Source organism: Dasypus novemcinctus, chromosome 20 (genome assembly GCF_030445035.2).
Source record: "Dasypus novemcinctus isolate mDasNov1 chromosome 20, mDasNov1.1.hap2, whole genome shotgun sequence".
Classification (NCBI taxonomy): domain Eukaryota; kingdom Metazoa; phylum Chordata; class Mammalia; order Cingulata; family Dasypodidae; genus Dasypus; species Dasypus novemcinctus.
This window is the reverse complement of record NC_080692.1, coordinates 32939916-32962846: the sequence shown is the minus strand read 5'-3', so window position 1 is coordinate 32962846 and position 22931 is coordinate 32939916. Positions and strand designations below refer to the sequence as shown.

General features: G+C 38.8%; 1 protein-coding gene and 1 pseudogene across 1 annotated transcript; both read left to right on the top strand.

The window, feature by feature from the left end:
* Positions 1-519: 519 nt before the first annotated feature.
* On the top strand, positions 520-1452 carry LOC101417068 (taste receptor type 2 member 10-like). Its single transcript, XM_004468276.1, has one exon. It carries the CDS (start codon positions 520-522, stop codon positions 1450-1452), a length of 933 nt encoding a protein of 310 aa, XP_004468333.1.
* Positions 1453-15374: 13922 nt separating this feature from the next.
* On the top strand, positions 15375-15961 carry LOC105747080 (taste receptor type 2 member 7-like; annotated as a pseudogene).
* Positions 15962-22931: the final 6970 nt, after the last annotated feature.

The window sequence follows — 22931 nt, the reverse complement described above, 5'->3', positions numbered from 1 at the left end:
AAATGTATTTCTTTGTGCCTTTATTTATTCAAAGTAACTATCTACAGTGGCTAAATTTATTGCTTCTATATACCTTTTTTACGTGATTACAAACACAACATAATAATTGCTTTCATATTAAAAAGAAGAACTAAAGTCCAACTTTTGTTTCTGTTTTATTTTATATCCTTTACGTATTTGTTTGACACTCCTATCTGCAATTCAGGTAAATAAATGCAAAATAGTCTCAAGAAGGCAAGCAAATCCATGAAACAGAAACCATCATTTGCATCTTAACAAATTGTATGTGGCCTCTAGACACATTTCTCTGGAAAGCAAAGTTTCTATAGAAGTAACTGGGGGAGTCTCCATCAGGATATTTTGGATCCCATCACAGGATATTACTGGGCATTCTAAATCTTTATATAATAAAGAAAAAGGGGAAATTTATTCTTCCTTCAAGCAGCCAGTACATGCCTCATTCTGCAGCAGGTAATCTTGAAATAGATGTAATAGAAGCAAAATTAGACATCAGCAGATATGGTCGGCGTAGTGGAGAGTATCTTCATTTTTGTTGCTCTTAGTGAGTCAATTTTGGGAGTATTAGGTAATGGATTTATTGGGCTTGTAAACTGTGCTGACTGTGTAAAGAACAAGAAGATCTCTATGATTGGCTTCATTCTCACTGGCTTGGCTATTTCCAGAATTTGTCTGATATGGCTGATAATTACAGATGGATTTATAAAGATCTTCTCTCCAGATATGTATACATATGCCGTAATTGAAGATTTTAGTTACTTATGGATAATTGTCAATCAATCAAGTATCTGGTTTGCCACCAGCCTCAGCATCTTCTATTTCCTAAAGATAGCAAATTTTTCCCACCACATTTTCCTCTGGCTAAAGAGCAGAATCAACAGAGTTCTTTTCCTTTTGATGGGATTCTTGCTTATTTCATGGTTACTTACTTTTCCACAACTTGCGAAAATTATTAATGATTCTAGAATCCAGACTAGAAACAGAACTTGGCATCCCGGCATGCATAAAAGCCAATTCTTTCTTGACCAGGCTTTACTCAACCTGGGAGTCCTTTTCCTCTTCACTCTATCCCTGATTACGAGCTTCTTGTTACTCATTTCCCTTTGGAGACACTACAGGCAGATGCAATCGAATGTCTCGGGCTTCAGAGATGCCAGCACAGAAGCTCATCTGAAAGCAATGAAAGTTTTGATGTCTTTTATCATCCTCTTTATCTTGTATTTTATGGGCATTGTTATAGAAATTTCATATTATCTTGTGCCAGAGAACAAACTGCTGTTTATTTTTGGTGTGACAATTACAATCATCTATCCCTGGGGTCACTCATTTATCCTAATTCTAGGAAACAGCAAGCTAAAGCAGGTCCCTCTGAAGGTACTGAATCAATTAAAGTGCCACGAGAAAGGGAATAATCCAAGGCTTGGGGTGAAATAAATGAATTCATGAAGAAATCCTTGAACCACATTTTTATATTGGTTTTAGTTGCATTACTAAACATTACTGAAAATAATAACTGTCTTTCATCCCTTTCTATTATCCCTTTATCTATAGATAAAATACCTATCATCCAGTCTATGTATAAATGTAAACAAAGTGGATTTTTAAGCAGCTTATCTATGTATCTCTATATCTGTGTGTCTATGCATCTATCTATCTTAAAAAATATGTATAGAAACATGTTAACAGAAGCTATTGTGATCCCTACTGTTTATTTATTATTATGTTTGCTGGTATTAAAAACACCTTTTGTCATGCATGAAGATTTTGCTTTAAATTTTTGTCCATGTTAAAAATAGTTATGTTCCCTAATAAAAGAAAACCAACCAAATAAGTTACGTCCTCAATATTATTGTATGTAACTATGAACCTTAATTCTTTAACTATTAAAGCTTAGTGGTTACCATCAATTCCAAGGGGAGGGGTAGGGAAGAATAAAATAGATGGAACATAGGGCATTTTTAGGGCATTGGAATTGTTCTATATGATCTTGCAATAGCAGATATAGGCCATTTTAAATTTTGTCAAAACCTATAAAAGTGTACAGTGCAATATGTAAGCTATAATATAAACCACTGATCATGATTAGTAGAAATGCTTCAATATTTGTACATCAATTGTAATAAATGTACCATCTACATGTAAAATGTTATTAATAGGGTAGAGTGGGAGAGAGGAGGGTGTTAGGAATATGGGAATCCCCTATATTTTCTATGAGACCTTTCTGTGACCCAAAGCCTCTTTGAAGATAAAGAGAAGGGGAGTGGGACACTGGGGGAACATACGGAGGATGTTGTCACTGTACATAGAAGACAACAGATCTTACAGTGAAGAAAGACAAAATGAATTTTAAAACCTATTTTATTTTTGTATTTTATTTGTTATTTTTTATTAATTTTGTGGTTTTTTTGGCTTTGTTTTTAGGGAGATTTTGGATCACAGAAGGGTCACAACTGTGGAAGGGAAGGATCACTGGTTCAGGGTATCAGTGATGGGGGATGTGTGGGGAGGGGTGCACCTGGGGCTTGCCTCTAGGGCAGGGGTTATTAACAAAGGGTCCATGAGCTTGAACTGAAGATCATAAAAACATTTTTGTGGGGACGTGTTGGTGCGGGTGTGATATATTTATTAAGTAATACAGTAAAGTGTGGACTTAGTAAGGAGTCTGTGGTTTTCCCCTGACTGGTAAAGGGGTCTGTGGAACAAAAAAAGGTTATGAACCCGTGCTCTAATGCATAAGAATATGTTCAAGTAGTCATGCGGCACTGTCTCGGTGGGTGGAAACCCACACAATAACAGAAAGAATATTGAATTCTCATCCTGGGGAGTCCTGCTACATTCTCTAAACGAGCAAGAATTCCCCAAGTACATGGGCAATGCCTAGCAAAGGAGGACAGACCATTATGCCAAGACTTTATATTGATGATTGTACTCATGAACCTTTTCTTGTGAAATTGAATCTTAGCTTATTATTACATATTGCCTAAGAGTTACCTCCTGAAAACCTCCTTGTTGCTCAAAGGTGGCCTTTCTCTAAACCAAGCTCAGCATATAAACTCACTACCCTCTCGCTGGCAGGGGACTTGACTCCCAGGGATGAGCATCTCTGGCACTGAGGGATTATTACCAAGCACCAACTATTGATGAATCTGGAAAAAGACCTTGACCATAAGAGGGAAATATTAAATACAAATGAGTTTTTATGGCTAAGTATTTTCAAAATGAGTCAGGAGGTCATTCCAGAGGCTATGCTTCAGGTACGTATCAGCTGGATCTCACTGACTGCCACAGGAAGCAGTGCCTCAAGCAGAGATGCTCCTGAGATGTCTATGACATTTGACACTATAGGCAGGGCAGACAACCTCAGGGATTCGGCACCCTATCAATCGGCCTTACTTTGGAGCATATGCTCCCCAATATAATAGATTCATTTATAATTTCCCTATACCTGATTCTTCTGCCCTTTTATTTGAACCTATAATTAGCACTATACTTGTTAATTACATGTTCCAGAGACTTAAGTCTTTGCTCTGTTCATATGCTGGCTGAGCCCTGAATCTCAACAGAGTTGCAGCACCTACTCTCCAGTTCATTGGACTTGCCCAGGACAACTAACAAGAGAATGATGAAGGAAAATGCCCATCTCAAAAAACAGAGTGTCTACAGCTGCAAAGAAGACAGTTCCATCCATCCGTCCCATGGGATCTAGGCCCCTTTCAGTCAGAAACAGAGTAGGTATCACAGTCCCAAGGTCCTCAAGATTGGGGAATGAACAATGGACTAAAGTAGACTTACTATTATTATATTATTATTCTAGTATGAGGTATTATCCTAGCAATGGCAGAACTTGTGTCATTGATGTGGAGGCAGTGGCTACAAGAGGTTCTTGGGGGGAGGGGAAGGGAAAATGGGTGTAAAGTGAGGGCATTGTCCTGCGTGACACTGTGGTGACCAGATACAGGCCATTGTGCATTTTGTAAAACAGGGAATTGTGTGGGGCAAGGTATAAATTATAATATGAAATGTAGTCCATGGTTGGTAGCAATGCTTCAATATGTGTCCCTCAATTGTTACAGGTGAACCACACTAATGAAAGATGTTATTGATGTGGGAAGCTGTGGAGGGGAAGGGGTGGGGTATATGGGAATCCCCTATATTTTTGATTTAGCATTTATGTAATCTAAAGCTTCTTTAAAAATAAAAAATTTTTAAATAGTTATGTCATCTTGCTTTATGTTTGCATATTATGTGTTTTTTCATCTCAGTATTTTCAATCTCCATGCATTTTTCTTTTTAGTATTTCCTATAGAGAATAAATCTCTGATTATTTATGCCTTTTTAATCTTAGAATCTCAAAATTATTATTACTGGGTACATATGTTTATACTGATCATAATTGCTATTATTTTAATTTTCTTTCTCCTTTGTTTTCTTTTTTCATCTTTCTATTTTTTTGTTTTTCCCTTTTCCTTCCTTCCATTGATTATATCAAATTCTCATGTGCTGGCTTGAAAATTATATATTCTATTTTTATTCTTCTAGTGGTTACTCCTAACTTGTTAAATCTGAAACTTGAAATTATTTTCCTCTTCAACTTCTAGATCCGATCAATATTTTTATCTTTGTCTCAAATAAAGCAAGAAGTTCAGCTTATTGTCATCTACCTCTAGTCTTTCCAATGCTGCATGTTTTTATGGTCTGGGGTTTTAAGTTTTATTTTCATAATATATTGTGTTCTTTTTCTGAAAGCTTGCTGGGAATTGAATCATGTCCTCCACAAAAGGTCTGATCAGGTCCCAACCCCTGGTTTTGTGGCTGTAAGTTCCATTCATAAAGAGGAACTTCAATGATGTTATTAGTAAATATGTGTCCAGATTGAATAAGGGTGGGTAATACAATACGACTGAAGTCCTTATAATCAAGAGAAATTGAACACAGAAAGAGAGAAGCCACTGAAAACAACCAGAAGATGGAAGTCAAAGAGACCTGGAAGAGAAAGGAGAGGGCCACCACATACATGGCCACAGGACAGGGGAGCTAAGGTACCCCAAAGATTCCTGGCCAACCAGGAGATACTGACCCAAGAGGAAGCAAGTCTTCTAGCTTCTGGAACCATGAGCTAAAAAAATTCCTGTTGAACAGACAACCGGTGAGGGGGGGGGGGGCGGAGGAAGCGGAGAGAAATTTTTAAAAAATTCCTGTTGTTAGGCCAACCCATTCTGTATTGGTCAGCCAAAGGGGGCTAATACAAAGTACCAGAACTCTGTTTGGCTTTTATAATGAATATTTATTTGTGGTAGAAGCTTATAGTTACAAAGCCCTCAAGAGTCCACTCAAAGTTACTTCCTCACTAAACTCTGTTGACATATGGCGAGTGATGTCTATGGAAGGTTCAGCCTTCCTTCTTCCTCTTAAGGCTCTGAGGTCCCAGCTTCTTCTGATCTCAGTTGTAGGCTGGCATAAGGCTCATCTCTCTCCCAGGGCTCATTTCTTTCCAGACTCAGCTTCTCTGTTCTCTTCACAAGGTCAGCTTAGACTGTCAGTCTCATCTCTTTTCCTGGGGCCTCTGCCATGTTTATGAAGTTGTCTCTTCCTCTGTGTTCTTCTCCTGTGCATCTACTTCCCTGTGAGAATCTGTTTTATCTGCCCACCAAGGGGGTGGGCAGTCTAATGATATGGTTGAATCAAAGCCCTAATTTTAACATAATTTAATCAGACATCTCAGTTGAATCTAATACAATTAAAAGGTTATCACACCCAGAGGAACAGATCAGTTTACATAGTGTCTGGGTGTCTCCAGAGCTCTCAGGAGCTCCACTATTTGAGGTAATATTTACTTTGGCAGTCAATGAGATCCTGCTAAGACATGCATAAGCATAACCTCTAGAATGACCTCCCAACTCACTTTGAATTCTCTTAGCCATATAAACTCATTGGTCTTTACCCTTTCCCCTTTTTGGTCAAGGTTTTTTTCAGTAGCATTAGTAGTTGGTTCTTGGTAGTAATACCTCAGTGCCAGGGAGGCTCATCCCCAGGAATCATGTCCCATGCTGGGGGAAAGTAATGGATTTATATGCTGAGTTTGGCTTAGAGAGAAGCTACATTTGAGCAACAAGGAGGCTCTCAGGAGGTAACTCTTAGGCACCCTCTAATACTAGGCTTAATTTCATTTTCAAAAGCAAGGGTTCATAAGTACAGGCATCAATATCAAGGGCTCATCAGTGGTCCATCCTCCTTCACTAGTCACTGTCCCTGTACTCAGAGGATTCTTGCTGTCCCATTAGAGAATGTGGCAGAGCTCCTCAGGATGGGAATTTGATACTGTTTTGTTATTGTGTGAATCTCCACTCACTGTGACAATGCTTCATGAATATTTGAACATATTTTATCCTTATAGGTATGCTCCAGGTGAACCTCCTCCTTTGCATCCCCCATCACTGACACCCCACACCAATGATCCTCCCCTGCCACAGTTGTAACCCTTCTGTGATCCAAAACTTCTTGAAAAATGAAGCCAACAAAATAACCAAATACATTTAATAAGAAAATGAAATAATAATGAAAGTTTTGAAAATAATGAATAAAATACAATTTTTAAAAAAATATGGAATAAAAATAATTTTTAAAATATAAAATTAAAAAATTTTGGCATTGCCTTTCATCACTGTAAGATCTGTTTTCTTGTATGTACAATGATGTTTCTTCTGTTTATTCCCCAGTTTCTTTTTTTTTCCATTTTGTCTTCAAAGAAACTTTAGGTTACAGAAAAGTCATTTACAGAATCTGGGGGATTCCCATGTACCCAACATCCTCTCCCTTTACCCCTCTCCCCTATTGATAACATTTATACATGGATGGTACATACATTTGTTACTATTGGTGTACAAATATTGAAACATTGCTACTAGCCATGGTCAATGATTTACATTATGGTTTATATTTTGGACCATACACTTTTATAAATTTTGATGAAATGTAGCATGGTCTGTATCCATCATTGCAAGATCATGTAGAACACTTTCATTGCTCCCAAAATGCCCCATGTACCATCTATTCTATTCCTCCCTCACCCTCCCCATGAGACCCACAGCAACCACCAAGCTTTACTCCTTGAAGAACAGAATTCATAGTTACTTGCAACAACATTGAGGGCTTGATGTACTGGCCTGTCCTCCCCTATTAGGCACTACCTATGCTCTTGAGAGACTCCCACCCTCTATCTGAGAACACAGCAGGACTCCCAACACCTTCCATCCATCTGCCCCACAAGATCTAAGCCCCTTCTCAATTAGAGGTGGAGTGGGCATCACCATCCCAGAATCCTCAGGATTAGGGAATAAACAAAGGACTAGATAGAGTAGACTTACTGGTATTATACTACAGACTTGTGATTCTAACTATGGAATAACTTTCCTTACTGATGTCGAGGCAGTGGCCCCTGGAGGTTCTGAGGTGAGGGAGAGGGAAAAACAGATGTTTTATGGGGCATTTTCGGGACTTGGGAATTGTCCTGAATGACATTCCAATGACAGATACAGGCCATTACATATCTTGTCATAACTTACAAAATTGTGTGGGAGAGAATGTAAACTACAATGTAAACTATAATCCACGCTTAGTGGCAATGCTCCAAAATGTGTTCATCAATTGCAACAAATGCACCACACTAATGAAGGATGTTGTTAATGTGGAAGAATATGGGAGGGATAGGGAGCAGGGCATATGGGAATCCATATATATATATATATATATATCAATCTTTTCATATGTTCATTTTTTATTTTTTATTGTCTTTTTTAAAAAAGATACATAGATAACAAAAAATGTTACATCAAAAAATATAATAGGTTCCTATATATCCCACACCCTATTCCCCCCACTCCTCCCACATCAACGACTTCTTTCATCATTGTCGCACATTTATTGCATTTGCTGAATATATTTTGGAGCACTGCTGCACCACGTGGATTATAGTTTACATTGTAGTTTACACTCTCCCCCAGTCCATTCAGTGGATTATGGCAGGATATATAATGTCCAGCATCTAACCCTGCAATATCATTTAGGACAATTCCAAGTCCCCAAAATGCCCCCACATCACATCTCTTCTTCCCTCTCCCTGCCCTGAACAACTACGTGGCTACTGTCTCCACATCTATGATACAATTTCTTCCATTGCTAGAGTCACAATAATTCTATAGTAGAATACCAGTAAATCCACTCTAATCCATATTTTATTCCTCCATCCTGTGGACCCTGGTATGGTGATGTCCACTCCACCTCTATATCGAGAGGAAGCTTAGATGCTACATGGCTGATAGATGTGATTCTCCTGCTTGCAATTGTAGGCACTCTCAGTACCCTAGTGTGGTGATTGACCATCCTCACCTCCCTGTAAGCTGACCTGGGTAAGTCCAACAAACCGGAGAGTAGGTGTTGCAACTCTGCTGAGTCCAACCTTCTTCGCTGGTCTTTGCCCTTGCACTTGGGGGATTGTTGCTGTTCCATTGGGGAAGGTGACAGAGTTCCCCTGGCTAGGAACTCAGCACTCTCTCAGTCGTCGTTTGTAACTCTACCTACTATGACAATACCCAACAAATAGCTGAACATTTTAAAATACCCTATACGCATGCCCTGGAGAACTCCCTCCCTATATTTTTTATGTAACATTTATGTACTCTAAGTATCTCTTTAAAAATTTTTTTAAAGTATATTTTTAAAAAAAACTTTAGTCCACATAAGTCACATAGGTTTCTCCTTGGTCCATCTCAAATTTTACTAATACATCTTCTAAAAACTTCTTTGAATAAAGATCCACATATAGTAAATATCATGAAATCTTATATGAGAATATTTTTATTTAACCTGCACACTTAGATGAGTTGTCAAATATAAATAACTATCCCATTGTGTTTAGGTTTATAAACTGTTAGAATCATATTATTTATGCCATTGTGGAAGGAAACGAAAACCCACTTTTCATCTCAATATCAGAAGACACACTGCAAATTAATATTGAAAGGAGGAAAAAACCAAGTACTATATAGGAAGGAAAAAACTATTGATTACTTTTTCAATGAGTAATAAAAATATAATACTTGAATCTCTAGTATTAATCTGTAATGTTTTTTATTTCATGTGACATCATGAACACTGAGGTCTGTACGAACATTATCGATAGAGAATTGTAATTTGGATACATCTAAAGACTCTAGAAAACAATTTGATGAAAGAGTCATGATTTCTTCAATTGACTGTCAAGAAATTCAATCATTATAGTATCTAACATTTACTGAGTTTATATGATAAGCCCTCATTTATTCACAATAATCCTAAGGAGTGGATAATATTATTATCAATGTTTTATACATGAAAAAAGTTAAACACAACCCAAATCACACAACCAGTAAGCAGCGTAAACAAGATTCAATTTCAGCTGCTGGTACTAGGGCTGAGAAGTTAAGGCATTATACAGACGGTCTCTTCTAACCCTGTCAGATTGTAGCTATAACCTGATATAAAAGATAGAGCAAAAGTAAAATTAAATTTATCTCAGCCCTGGAATCAACTTTATTATTTGGCCAATAGATTATTTGTCTATAAGAGTTCCAAATATTCCATATCCTTCACCTTTTTTATAACTGCAGAACATTCAACTTACCTATCATGATAAAGTATTTTAGGTTCAAGTGATTATCTCTGTAATTCCTTTTTAATTATACTGATTCTTTAAGAGGTGGTTATATTTCTGATTTCATGGTATCCCGTCTCAGAAAGGGGTGGTATATTATTCTGTTTTCATGAGACTCAAGTTATTTTTCTTCAACATGCTAATGCCATTAACTATTGTCTTTATATAATGCTGAGAGAATGATATTAATCTGAGTCCTTTTCCAAAATGGCTTCTATTTTTTTCTATCTCAAAACTTTTAGATATTTGTCTTTGATTCTTTTTTAAAATTTCATTTAGTATGTTGAGCTGTGGAATTTTCCCCAAATTACTCTATACACCAGTGTTTCTTGCTCTTTTTCATATATTGGCAAACAAATTTTTTTATACACCAACCTGGGGGTAAACTGAGTTGATTGGTGAATTTCTGTATGCAAATTTATTTGTTTTAATTACTGCTTTTTTGTATTATAAAATCACAATAATACAAATAAAATGCAAAGTATTAAGGAAGATATCCACACCTTCCACAAAAAGTTGCCGTAGAAGGCTGAGGCTTTGTTTCTTAGAGGGAAAAGCCAAGATAAACAAGGGAAACAAGATAATATTGGAAAATAAAAGGAAGCCTGCCCACAGAATAGTACCATATAACAATGAAAATACAAAATCTCAGCCTACATACAAAGCTACTTTATAGGCAAAAACATGCACACACACATAGTGAGAATCAATATTTTTAGCAGATGAAAATATACTAGAAAAATAATGGCCATGAAACAGACAAAAACGGCAAAGTACATGTAAAAATTAGCTAAAGTACACCATGAGAAATAAATGAAAAATTCAAAGCCGACGTGGTCAAACAACAGAAAGGTATGAAACAAAAACTCTAGAGAAACATTTCTCCTCTCACTACAAATGTCCAGCATGTACTGCCTAGTTAAATTTCCTTAAGATTTTACATTGGACCGTGGTAAAGGTAGCCTAAGCTGCACTTGCTGACTTCTCTTTCTCCCCCTTATACATTTTTATTGCGGGACCTTAATTGTGCTCCATCATGGCATGGCTAAGTCGCTGAAGTTCATCTTATCAAATCCACCCTGCCCTGTGAATGGCTCAGTTTCTCTTCCAGTTGAGTGATGGGTTAGGTGGTCTCCCAGGTAATACTTCCTGACTAGTATTATTCTGTCATCTCCTATTCATTTCCTGGAAACTAAATTTCCTCTCAAATAACTTGCTTTTCATGTAGCACCCAGACAAGAATAGAACTCATTCAAACATCTCCCTCTAAGGGGTATTCCTGAGGTCCTCCTCACAGTCTGGATAAAAGGATGAGGATAACTAATAATCAGTCAAACTACTTCTCTCAGTTTCCTTTCCTTAACATGTCTTGCAGGGGTTTTCACTCAGGACTTTCAAAAAGAAATTAATTGTGGAAAAATTAGCATAGGTATGGAATAACTGTATACTATCATAAAAAAGTAAAGTATGCCCATAAAATATACCGAGTACATTACAAAAAAAAATAGAAGAAAACTAAGAGCCATTAATAAAATGTGGTTCTACTCTGAGCCTCAACTCCCACCTCTCTAGAGTGTGATGGAAACACATAGCCTGACATGTCTAAGGTCATGTCTATTCTGACTTCTTGACTTTTATTCCCACTGTATTAATCAGCCAAAGGGGTGCTGATGCAAAATACCAGAAGTCTGTTGGCTTTTATACAGGGTATTTATTTGGGGTAGAAGCTTACAGTTACCAGGCCATAAAGCATAAGTTACTTCCCTCACCAAAGTCTATTGCCACATGTGGAGCAAGATGGCTGCTGCAGGTCAGCCTTCCTCTTCCTCTTCCTCTTAAGGCCCCGTGGTCCTGGCTTCTTCCAGTAACAGGTGCAGGTCATCAGGCTCTCTAGGTTTTGTCTTACTCCCCAGGGCTTGATTCTCTCCAGGCTTAGGTTTGCTTCTCTCCACAAGGTCACCTGTAGACTATCAGGCGAATGGCTCATCTCTCTTCGAGGGGCCTCTGCCACATCTGCTCTGTGCTTATTTCCCAAGGCTCCAGTTCAAAACTCATCATCAAAATTCCAACCTCCCTTCTCTGCAGTGCAGTTTCTCTGTGAGTCCCCACCCACCAAGGGGGTGATGCAATGTTCTACTGATGTGGCCCAATCAAAGACTTAATCATTATTTTTTTCTTTCAGCACTTTATTTTTATTTTTTTAAATTAAAGTTAATAGACTATATACTCTGTGAGTCTCTGTAGTCTTCAGGAGAACCAGTACCTAGGGTTGTATCTACTTTGGCTATCTCTGGGATCCTGCTGAGGCGTACATAAGCGCGTCCCTTCTGATGACCTCCTGACTCTTTATTGAAGACTCTTATCCATATAAACTCATTTGTCTTTACCTTCCCCTTTTATTCAAGGTCTTTTTCTAGTTGCATCATCAGTTAATGATTAGTAGTAATCCCTCAGCACCAGGGAGGCTCATCCCCAGGAGTCACATCCCACACTGGGGGGGAAGGTAATGCATTTACATGCTGAGTTTGGCTTAGAGAGTGGCCACATTTGAGCAACATGGAGGCTCTCAGGAATTATATAACCCTTAGGCATCCTGCAGCTCTAGGCCTAGTTGAAATTTCAGGGACACAGGCTCATAAGCATAGTCATCAGTATCAAGGGTTCATCATTGGAGCATCCTTCTTCACTGGTCTGGTCTTTGCCCTTGCACTTGGGGGATTGTTGCTGTTCCATTGGGGAATGTGACAGAGCTCCCCTGGCTAGGAACGCAGCATTTCCTCTGTTGTCGCTTATAACTGTAACTACTACGAAAATACCAACGAATATCTGAACATTTTTATATACCCCCTATATACATGCCCTGGGGAACTCCCTCCCAACCATGTGTCCCCCATCAATAACACCCCATACCAGTGTTGCTCCCCTGCCAGAGTCGAACCCTCTGTGGTCCAAAACTTCTTCAAAAATGAAGCCTAATATATTGCCAAATTCAATTAGTAGTAAAATGAAATACTAATGATAGGTTTAAAGATTAGAAATAGAAGACATATTAATTTAGAAAAACTAAAATAAAAAATGAATTGAGATATTAAAAAATGAAAAATATCATAAAACTTTGTTGTTGTTGTTTAGATTTATTTATTTCTCTCCCTTTCCCTACCCCCCACCCCCTCCAATTGTCTGCTCTCTGTGTCCATTCACTGTGTGTTCTTCTGGGTCTGCTTGCATTCTTGTCAGCAACACCTGGAATCTGTGTCTCTTTTGGTTGCATCATCTTGCTGTATCAGCGCTCCATGTGTGTAGTGCCATTCCTGGGCAGGCTGCACTTTTTTCGCACTGGGCAGCTCTCCTTATAGGGCATACTCCTTACATGTGGGGCTCCCCTACGTGGGGGACAGCCCTGCGTGGCACAGCACTCTTTGTGTGCATCAGTACTGTGCATGGACCAGCTCATCACACAGATCAGGAGGCCCTGGGTTTGAACCTTAGACCTCCCATTGATAAGTGGATGCCCTATCCTTTGGGCCAAATCCACTTCCTATAAAACTTTGTTTTTGACATTTTGCCTTTCATCACTGTAATAGTGATGCCCTGTATTTACAGTGGGAAGGCAATTTCTTTCATTTTTTTCCTCAATGTCTACAGCCTTTCTTTTTTTTCTCTAATTTTTAATTTTGTCTTCGAAAAAGTTTTAGATCACAGTGAAGTCACATATACAACATAGGGGACTCCCATTTATCCAACATCAAACCCTTTTCCCCCTTCCCCAGCAATGATCTTTTTACATGTTCATGTTATATTTGCTGTAGCTGATGCACAGATATTGAAAGATAGCTACCAAACATGGTTTCATTTGGGCTTACATTATGGTTTATATTTTAGACTGTACAATTTTCTAAATTTTCAGTTACATTATCATTTACATTTTAGCCTATAGACTTTTATAAATTTTTGATGTAATTTAACATGTCCTATATCCATCACTGCAAGATCTTGTGGAACACTTCCATTGGCCCCCAGTTACCCTGCTTCCATCTGTTCTATTCCTCTCTCCCTCTCCCCTCAGGGCCCACGGTGACAACCAAGCTTCACTGTTTGAAGGACCAGATTCACAGATACTTGCAACAATGCTGAAGGCTTGACACACTAGACTGTCCTCCCCCATTGGGAGCCACGAATTCTCTTGAGACACACAATTCCCTATGTTTGAGAACATCAGGCCTCCCCAGGATGGGGGTACACATTCCCGCTCATTGTATGAGTCCCCACCCAATGATATAACACACTATGACAAGATGAGCACTCACACACTCCCTAGAAGCCTGCCCCTGAGCCAGATGCCCCCTACTAAGCACCTTAAACAAGTAACCCTTCCTTATTATATTTTCTAAAGTGTTTTCTCAACATTATAGTTTCAACCACATACATGACAATCTACCATGTTCATCTGTTCCCCCAAACTTCCCCCAATTCCTTGGGCCATCTGACCCATCTTCCCAACCCTAGCCCCCCTCAAGCCTGCAAAGCCCCACCCAGTAGTATCCCTATGCTCCCGTCTTATCCCTTCCCTGTACAACTGCTTACCTCCACTTTATCCTAGAGGAAGGTTGTAAGCTGATGCCTACATGAGATGAGGTCTTAATATCAGTCCCTTTGTCCAACAGAAAAGAAGGACTGAAGGTCTAGAAACTTTGGTATGAAGAAGGTTGGAGAGTAGAATGAAATGTAGGAATTTTTCCACCTCTCTTGTACATACAACTTCCCTTGAAAACATCTTAAATGAATGGACAAATGTAAAGGTAATCAAATACTCTTTTTTACTGTTTATGTACCTTATTATACACAGCATCGCCATCAAATGTTACTTCACTAATGAGGCAAGGTATTATTTTTGGAGAGCTTGTAGCATATAAGTGGCCATTTGAAAAAGTGAGAAATACTTAAAATTATCTGTATTTAGTGATAACCTTTTAAATTCCCCAAAAATATGCAACTCTGAATGTAGATCCAAACTTATAATTCTTTACTAGTAATGAATAGTACTGTTCATCAATGAAATGAAGATTTACCTACATTGATTTTCTAATTGCCAGCAGATCCTCGAGGTTTAGGTTTGCCAGATAAAATACAGACACGACCACCCCCTGCCCCCCTGTTAAATTTCGATTTCAGTACTTCCCATAAGTATTAATTTCATGCCATTTAGGACATACACGAAAAGGCATTGATTGTTTATCTGAAATTTAAATTTAACTGAGCATCCTGTATTTTTATTTGCTAGATCTGGCAACCTTATTGAGGTTACTAGTATGCATCACAGAAAACTAAATCCCCAAGTTGTCATATTCACCCTCAGAAAGACAGTGCAGAATCACGAAAGGCAATTAACCCAATTTGCATCTTGGCAAACAGTAGCTCAGCCTACACTAACCACATGTGGAAAAGTATAACCTGCTGAGAAGGCACATGGACATACAGTACGCAGAGCAGGGAGCACCTAACTATCAAGACTAATTAGGATTTACTGAAGATAGTCACAGACTCTGTTTATCATTCCAGCCTGCCTCACAAGGCAGAGGTAAAGAAAATTACAGCAGAATGTAAGAAACAGGTGGAGGTATCATACTAAATCAGGTCAACTCAAAACTGGATATTTCCCCATTTAAACATGTCAGATAGCATGGAGAGCACCTGAATGCACACAGCGGCTGGAGCGTTTTCAGAGGGGATCTTAGGAAATGCATCCACCGGATCGATAAACTGCATGGCTGGGTCAGGAATGGGAAAACCTCCTGCCTTGATTTAATCCTCACAAGTCTGGCCCTGTCCAGTATATATTGTGGGTACTAGCATAGATTGTTTTATATTGGTGCTGTATCCAGATGTCTGTACCACTGGTATAAATGAGAGTTATTGATTTCTTCTGACACCGTTTAACCATCTGTTTTGCCATCTGCCTCAGTATCTTCTAATTCCTCAAGATAGTCCATTTTTCCCATCCTCTTTTCTTCTAGATGAAGAGGAGAAGTGAGAAGGTGATTCTCAGGATCCTGCTGGTGGATTCCTCCCTCACTATGAGAACTTGAATGGTGATTTCAGGCTGTGTGTCATGTCAAAGTGGAAACGAAATTTAACTTTGAGATGTAGAGAAATAAAGCTCAATATGCTTCCACCAAGATTCTTCTCAACCTGTTAGCCCCGTTGCCCTTTTCTGTGTCCCTGATCTCCTTTCTTCTCTTGGTTTCATATGGTTAATTCCTTTTAAAATCATTTAATATTAATTGTAACTTAAGGAATCTCATGTAGAGTCAACCTGGCTTCTTCCCCTCTTCACCTTTCTCTCTATCTTCATAGTTTTCAAAAATATGTTTTAGAGCAAATAGAAGTTAATATCCTAATATTCAGGACATTTTCAGCTAGTTCTAAATCATTTCTCCAGACACAAAGTTGCGTAGCTAATTTAGAACAACTGCAACAGCGACTTGCTGTTAGTAACATTCCCATGAACAGCAGCAGCTGGCTCATCTTCAAGGTCCTAGTTAGGTTTTTCTTCTCATATCATGCAACTAAGCTTCACCTTTGGAAAAGACTCATAGGGTCCTTTTCGACTCTTAATCAAACATTGTGGAATTCTACAATCTAACATAAATTAATGATTGTAGTCACAATTAGAGGGTGGAAAATATGGGAATTCTCTACATTTTCCATACAACATTTATGTAATCTAAAGCTTCTTTAAAAATAAAGAAAAAAGAAAATAAAAATTTAAATTAATTTTTTTCAAAAAAGGCTTATGTGCTGAAATAACTCAAGAGATGGTTGGAGTTGTAATAAACGAGTGTTTTTTTTTTAAATTGTTTTAATCAGTAGTAAGTTCCAAGGAGATGTATGTCAAGTTCAAGGGTGTTAATGTGGGCATGAATTCTGCATGTTTGGGGATAATGAGGAGTCCCAAAGGGCTGGGATAGATGATACACAGATTGTATATGTGATTCATAATAGACCAACTGCTCTCCATGCCTAAGTTGAACGCAGCATGGAAATGAAGTATTTCAGGCTCCTGAAGCCAGATTGCTTACTGAAAATCTTCAATAGCTGCCCTTCATCCATAAGGACAGGGTTTGTACCACAGAACTTGGTGTTGAATATCCTTTTGCAATCTGCTTGAAATCACATTCCCAGCCTTTTCTCTCACTACTACCCTATTCCAATTTTTAGAATTCACAGGAAGTTTATACTCTGTGATACACTAAACACTGTGTGGGAGAAATCTCTCTTTACCTAGTTGAAAAATGTAAAACCCTTTTGATTTTCAAAGTTAATTTGGGGCTTTGAATAATAGTAACGATGAGCTCTAGTCTGTCAGAAGTTAAATTTGGAATAAAATTGCAAATGTCCTTTGAACAAATTAATCACAGGAATCTCTATTATCTATAATTTTATAATTCAAATATTTTGCTTAAATGCCTTGGGTATATGAAACTGAAAATACGGAATCCCCAGATTCCCTGGAACCTCAGGGCCAACAGAAGCAGACCCTTCCTCCTTGCAAGAGCAGAGCAGCTTCCCCACCTCTCTCCACCCTGGAAACTGTTCAGTTAACTCAATCCGAGGCAAGTTAATGGCAGTTTTCCTCAAGATTGGTTCAGATCAAGGTTTCAGCACAACCCAATCAGGTGAGTACAGTTATTGTTCAAGAGAAAATACCTTATAGCCAATATTAGGCATGTTGTTAATGAAACAGCAGGTATGAGGGAACATGCCGGAAAGGACCTTGAGGGTGGTGAATCAAGGGGGTCTCTTTATATTTAGCCTGGATATGGAAAATTTCTTGACATGGGGACCCTAAATTATTAGGATGCTATATTCTGGCCAGGGCACAAAAAGCCAGTCCTAATTGTCTGTTGGGATGGCTCCATGAAGCTTGGACAGAAGGACAGCCTTGTATATAAGTTAGAGCTGCTGTAACTTCCTTGGCATAGTATTCAGAAGAGGTCAGAGAGTTCAGAGAGGAGGGAGTGTTGGAAGAGATTTGCTGCATAAAACCTGAAAACCTCCCCAGAATTCCAGAGGACACTTCCTTTCCCCTCACTGGGACAAAAAAGAATGTTCTGATGGGGGAATTCTGGCAACTTGGAGAACTCAGTAATGAACTCTTCTCTGTAGGACAGAGTTGGTTGGTGGGAGAGGCTGCAGGGAATTGCATTCCTACTATCAATGAGTATGTTAGAATTAGCAGGTGCAGCACTTAACCTTCATTACCATATCAGGCAGAAAGTCTGGCCAGAGTGCTAATCAGGGACCTTGAGCCTTAGGAATCTGTGGCAATGGCTGATAGAAATGGTTTTCCTAGGATTTGGATAGACAGTCAAATAAGGTGTTTCTTGAGCTATGTAATAAAAAATGAAACGTCAAGGAGTCACTGCAATGGAAAACCACTGCCTCTTCAAGCTTCCAGCTCTAAGTCAGTTCACAAGGAGTTAACTGATTGAAAAGGAGGCTGGATCCCGATGAGGAAAGAACCTGCAAAGCTACTGCAAGTTTTTATGGTACATGTTTCCCAATCCTCCCCAGAGAAAACTGAACTTATTTGACAGAGTAACTGTAAATAGGAGAAAGAGGGATAACCAGATATTTTGAGAGCTGTGGAATACAGGATTTGACATGACACTGATATCGGGCAACCAAAATGCCATCATGATCTTCCAGTAAGAGTGGAGGCTTAGGAAGGCTGGGTGACACATTCCTTAGTGCCACCAGGGGGACCCACAAACCCACCCCATGGTTATCTCCCTAATTCCCAAGGATAAACTTGGGATAGATATACACCACAGCTGTCCTAACACAACAGCAAAGGTTCTTGAGCTTCAGGTGGACAGAATGATTCATTTATGGGGAAGGCAGCAAGCTTTTTCCTCAGCCATTCAAGTTTTGAGTAGACGTTAAAACACAGGTACTATTTGGGTGCCAGGAAGGAAGTGATACATACAGGTGTGGCTTCTACAGAAAGCAGCATTTCCATAGTAAAAAGGGGGGTCAAGTTTTTGGTTGAGCTAATTCTTGCATCTCTGGACAGACATTGACAAAGACCGTGGTTTCTCTGCCTACTCTGTAATCAGCCCATATGGTTCCATTGCAAAAGACAAAATAAGTACGATGACCAATTTTTATTCTTAGTCTAGGCCCCTCATCACTGTGTTATTTGAAAATTCTCCCCCAAATCTGATCCAGTTGACTAAAGTGCTGAGTAAAGAGCCAGACAAGCTGACATTTAACTTTTGATCCTTTCATTTTACTTAAACTTCACAAATGCCCTTACTGATCTCAAGAATGAGATTTTGGGGTGGGGGGATGGATATTAGTAGTAGTTAAGCTCTCACAAAAATTTTAAAAATTTTAAAAATTTGAGCTCTCTAAAAAGCTGCACTAACACATGTGGAATCAGGTAAAGGCCCTATATCTCCTAGCCCGTCCTTGTCCCTCTTCTGAGAACTCTGACCCTAGAAGGAAAACAAGAACCTGGAATGTAATGCTGAGAAGTTTATTGATTTGTGGAAGTTGGAGAAGTGAAAGGCCAAGAAGTTTCAAGAGCTGAAAGATCCATGATCATCAATTGATGTCCATCCAATTCTCTGAAACAAAGAACAGGATTTTAGACAGTAGCAATAAATTGGCTTGGGCATGATCTATGCCTGACATCTCTGCCATTAGGTAATGTCAAGATAGCATATAGAGAGAGGAGAAGGAGGAGGAAGGGGGAGAGTGAGGGGGAAAAGGAGATGAGGAAAAGAGAGGGGAGCAGAAGAGAAGGGAGGGGAAGGAAGGGGGAAAATGAGGAGGGAAGAGAGGGAAGAGGAAAAAGTTGGGAGGCCCTAGGTTAGAATAAGAGTAAGCGAGTCAAAAGAAGGTCAGGGTAGAAGTAATACTTCCTCCTATGGAAATGGAGAAGACGTTTCTATGAGTAAGTTGAGACGAAGGGAATCCTGGCAAAGAAAAATCAAGGCAAAAGTTGAAAAAAGGATGGAAGTCAAGATATTAAAATGAGATAAATTAAGAAGAGACAATTAGAAAATTTAAAGAGAAATTCACTGGATTAGTGAATAAAAATAAAAGTAGTACCTAGGGTATCACTGGAGGCCATCTTTTGTTTGTTTTCCTTGTCATTGGCCACCAGGACGGCCACCACGCTGACCACCCTGGCCACCTCTTCCTTGCTGGCCTTTGCGGCCACCCTGGCTGCCCTGGCCACCTTGGCTACCCTGGTCTCCTTGTCCACCCTGGCCACCACGGCCTCCTCGGCCACCTTGACCTCCTTGGCCACCTTGGCCTCCTTTGCCTCCTTTGCCTCCTTTGCCTCCTTTGCCTCCTTTGCCTCCTTGGCCTCCTTGGCCTCCTCGGCCACCCCCATCACGTGGGCGTTCCTGGCCTCCCTGGACATTCTGGCTGCCACGGCCACGCTGCTGGCCATGATCTTTCTTTCCATTTTTGCCCTTCTTGCCACGCTGACCTCCATGTTCTCCATGAGGATTCTGTTGTGATTCTTCCGGAATTTCTTCAATTTCCTCATCTGCTTAGGGAGAGAACACAAATCCACGTAAAGTGAGAGGCCAGTGATACATTTTAAAAAGCAATTATGGAATCTTCCAGAGGCTAATCTATTTAGAAGTGTTATTTTACTGGTCTAAATAGTATTAAGTAGTGACCAGGGCCCAGTGCCTGGAAGAGAGGGGCAGAGAAATCCTCGTCTCCTCAGTGTTCAGAGTGCATGCTCTTAGTTTGACACCTCTTCTTTGACCCATCACCATTTGCTCTCCCCTTTAATTTTCAATAATGTTTGAGAAAATTACGAGGTAGAATGACTATGTCTACCTGTAGATGTGCACAGTATCTTGACACAAGTGTATGAAACAAGGGAAACTATCAACCACCTGCCCAATAGCAAAGCAACCACACAATTTTCAATACCCACTCTCCTCTTTCTTCTATCATTTTCCACCATTAAGTCTACACTTCCTGAATAGAAAGTGTAAATAAAACCCATCCTATAATGTCTCTTTTGCAAAATCACTTCTTTATAATCTCATGACCATCATTCTTTCCTTGTGGATTCAACAGATATTTAGTGAGTTCCCTCTGCATGTCAGACACTAAGATTCAAATCTAAAAACACACAGTCTCTTCCTTCAAGCCCCTTATTCCTTATAGTTGGTCAGATCAATAAAGAAATTACTAGGTTGCTCCCCTGGTCAAAAACCTCTTTGTGTCCATAGAATAAATGATACATTCAATTTGCCATTCACAACATCCTTCACAATCAGGAACTCACCCACATTTCCACATTTACCTTCCTATATTCATTCAGATTTCCTGGATAATTCGTCACTCCCAGACCATTGAAAATATTATAATATATGCATAGATTCAGCTATGCATTTCATTCTGTCCTTCCCCACTCCTCCACTCTCCAAGGTCTAGAAAACATGCCACCTCCTCTAGAAAGTCTTCCCTTTCTTACCCTGCTCTGAACTTTCATACCTTCTTTTGCTACTTTTCTGACAGTGAGCATAGTGCCGCCCAAGATATATCTTTATTTGATTTTCAGTTGCTTGTGAATGAGAGCAACGTTTCTTTTACCTTCATATCCCCAGTGCCAAGAACAGAGTCCTGCCATAGTGGTTGCTAAATAAATGGTGCTCAATTTTATTGCATTAATGTTTGGGGAAAGATTGTAGATATTCAAAGTATTTCTTTCAGAAATCCCCAATTAAGAATGTCCTTATAAAGGCAACCAAGACCAGGTACAATAGAGAAGAAAAATTTCAGAAGGAAAGCAGAGACCTCATCCTGCACCTAAGAGAGCTTTTAAATGTAAAGAAAATCACTCCTTTTGTTGTTATTGTTGTTGCTGTTTGTCTTTTGTATTCCTTCTGTAATGTGGAACTAACAAAATTAAACCACATAGTAAATTGTGGGGAAAAGAAAAATCTAATAGTTAAAATGATTTCTCCATTAAAGCAAACATTGTAGAAATTTTGAATTAGAGCAATGACAAAGAGGTTATTAGAATTCATTTAGAAAATTTTTAAGAATTTACAAGTAATAAATCTATGATTAAAAATAACTCACTTGACAGTGGTGAATCGTAGCTGTTCTCTTCAGGAGCTAATGGGAAGGAAGGAAGGGGGAGAGTAGGAAGGGAGGGAGGGAGGGAAGAGAGAAGGAGATTGAAATATTTATCATATTAGGAGTGGAAAGGTCATTGACAATTCAGGAACCTGGAAATATCTTTAAGCATAAATATGTTTTCTTTAAGCAGCAAAATTTTGGGTGACTCATTTACTCATGTCTGACACTCTTCTTTGGTGGCATAACTTTAGCCATTAGCTTTCTCATTCTTGCCCCTTCTATATTCCTCCTCCTACCCACACTGTCCCACCTGCCATTAAAACTGACTGCAAATTTTTCATTTTATATATGTATGTATGATGAATAATTCCTTTAAATTTTACCTACCCTGAGACATGTAAAATTGGCATGTAAACAGATATCAAAGCTTTACACCAAAGGAATAAAGTCTTGGTGCTGTAAATTCAGAGTGGAATAGGAAATAAGGTACAATGATAAATTCATTGGCTCAATAACACCATTCCTTTAGGTAAATTACATGGCATCTTTATGTTTCAGATTAGTTATATGTCAATGGAGATCATGCCCTTACAAAGGAAAAGGATTTGTGTTCTATTATTAGTCACTGGTTGTAGAAGGATTTAGAGCACTTACAAATGAGTAGGGGGTCACGTTCAGTTAATGCTCAGACAATGTTTAGATCCCTGACACAAGAGATTCCAAAGTAAAAAGAAAGGTTTTTTTAAAAAAGAAAGGAGATGACCCTTATCAAACATTATTATTAAGAACTGCTACAACTTAAGTAGTTTATTATTTCCCTCTACAGTGACTCTCTAGATCCAATTTTGAAAACTTTCAAGAAACATGAACCAAAGAAAAAAGCGATAGGTTCTGAAGAAAAAAAATGAAAAGACTATCGTGTTGAATGAAATGTCAAACACAAAAGCATAATTTCTGGATGATCTCACTGATATGAAATAATTAGAATAAGCAAATTCAGAGTCAGAAGCTAGAATACAATTTACCAGTGGCCAGGGTGAGTGTAGGGAATGGGGACTTAATACTTAATTAAGTTTAGGTTTGGGCTGATGGAAAAGTT

Excerpts from the sequence above, each read along its gene's own strand:
- LOC101417068 (XM_004468276.1), top strand. The coding sequence starts at position 520 with ATGGTCGGCGTAGTGGAGAGTATCTTCATTTTTGTTGCTCTTAGTGAG.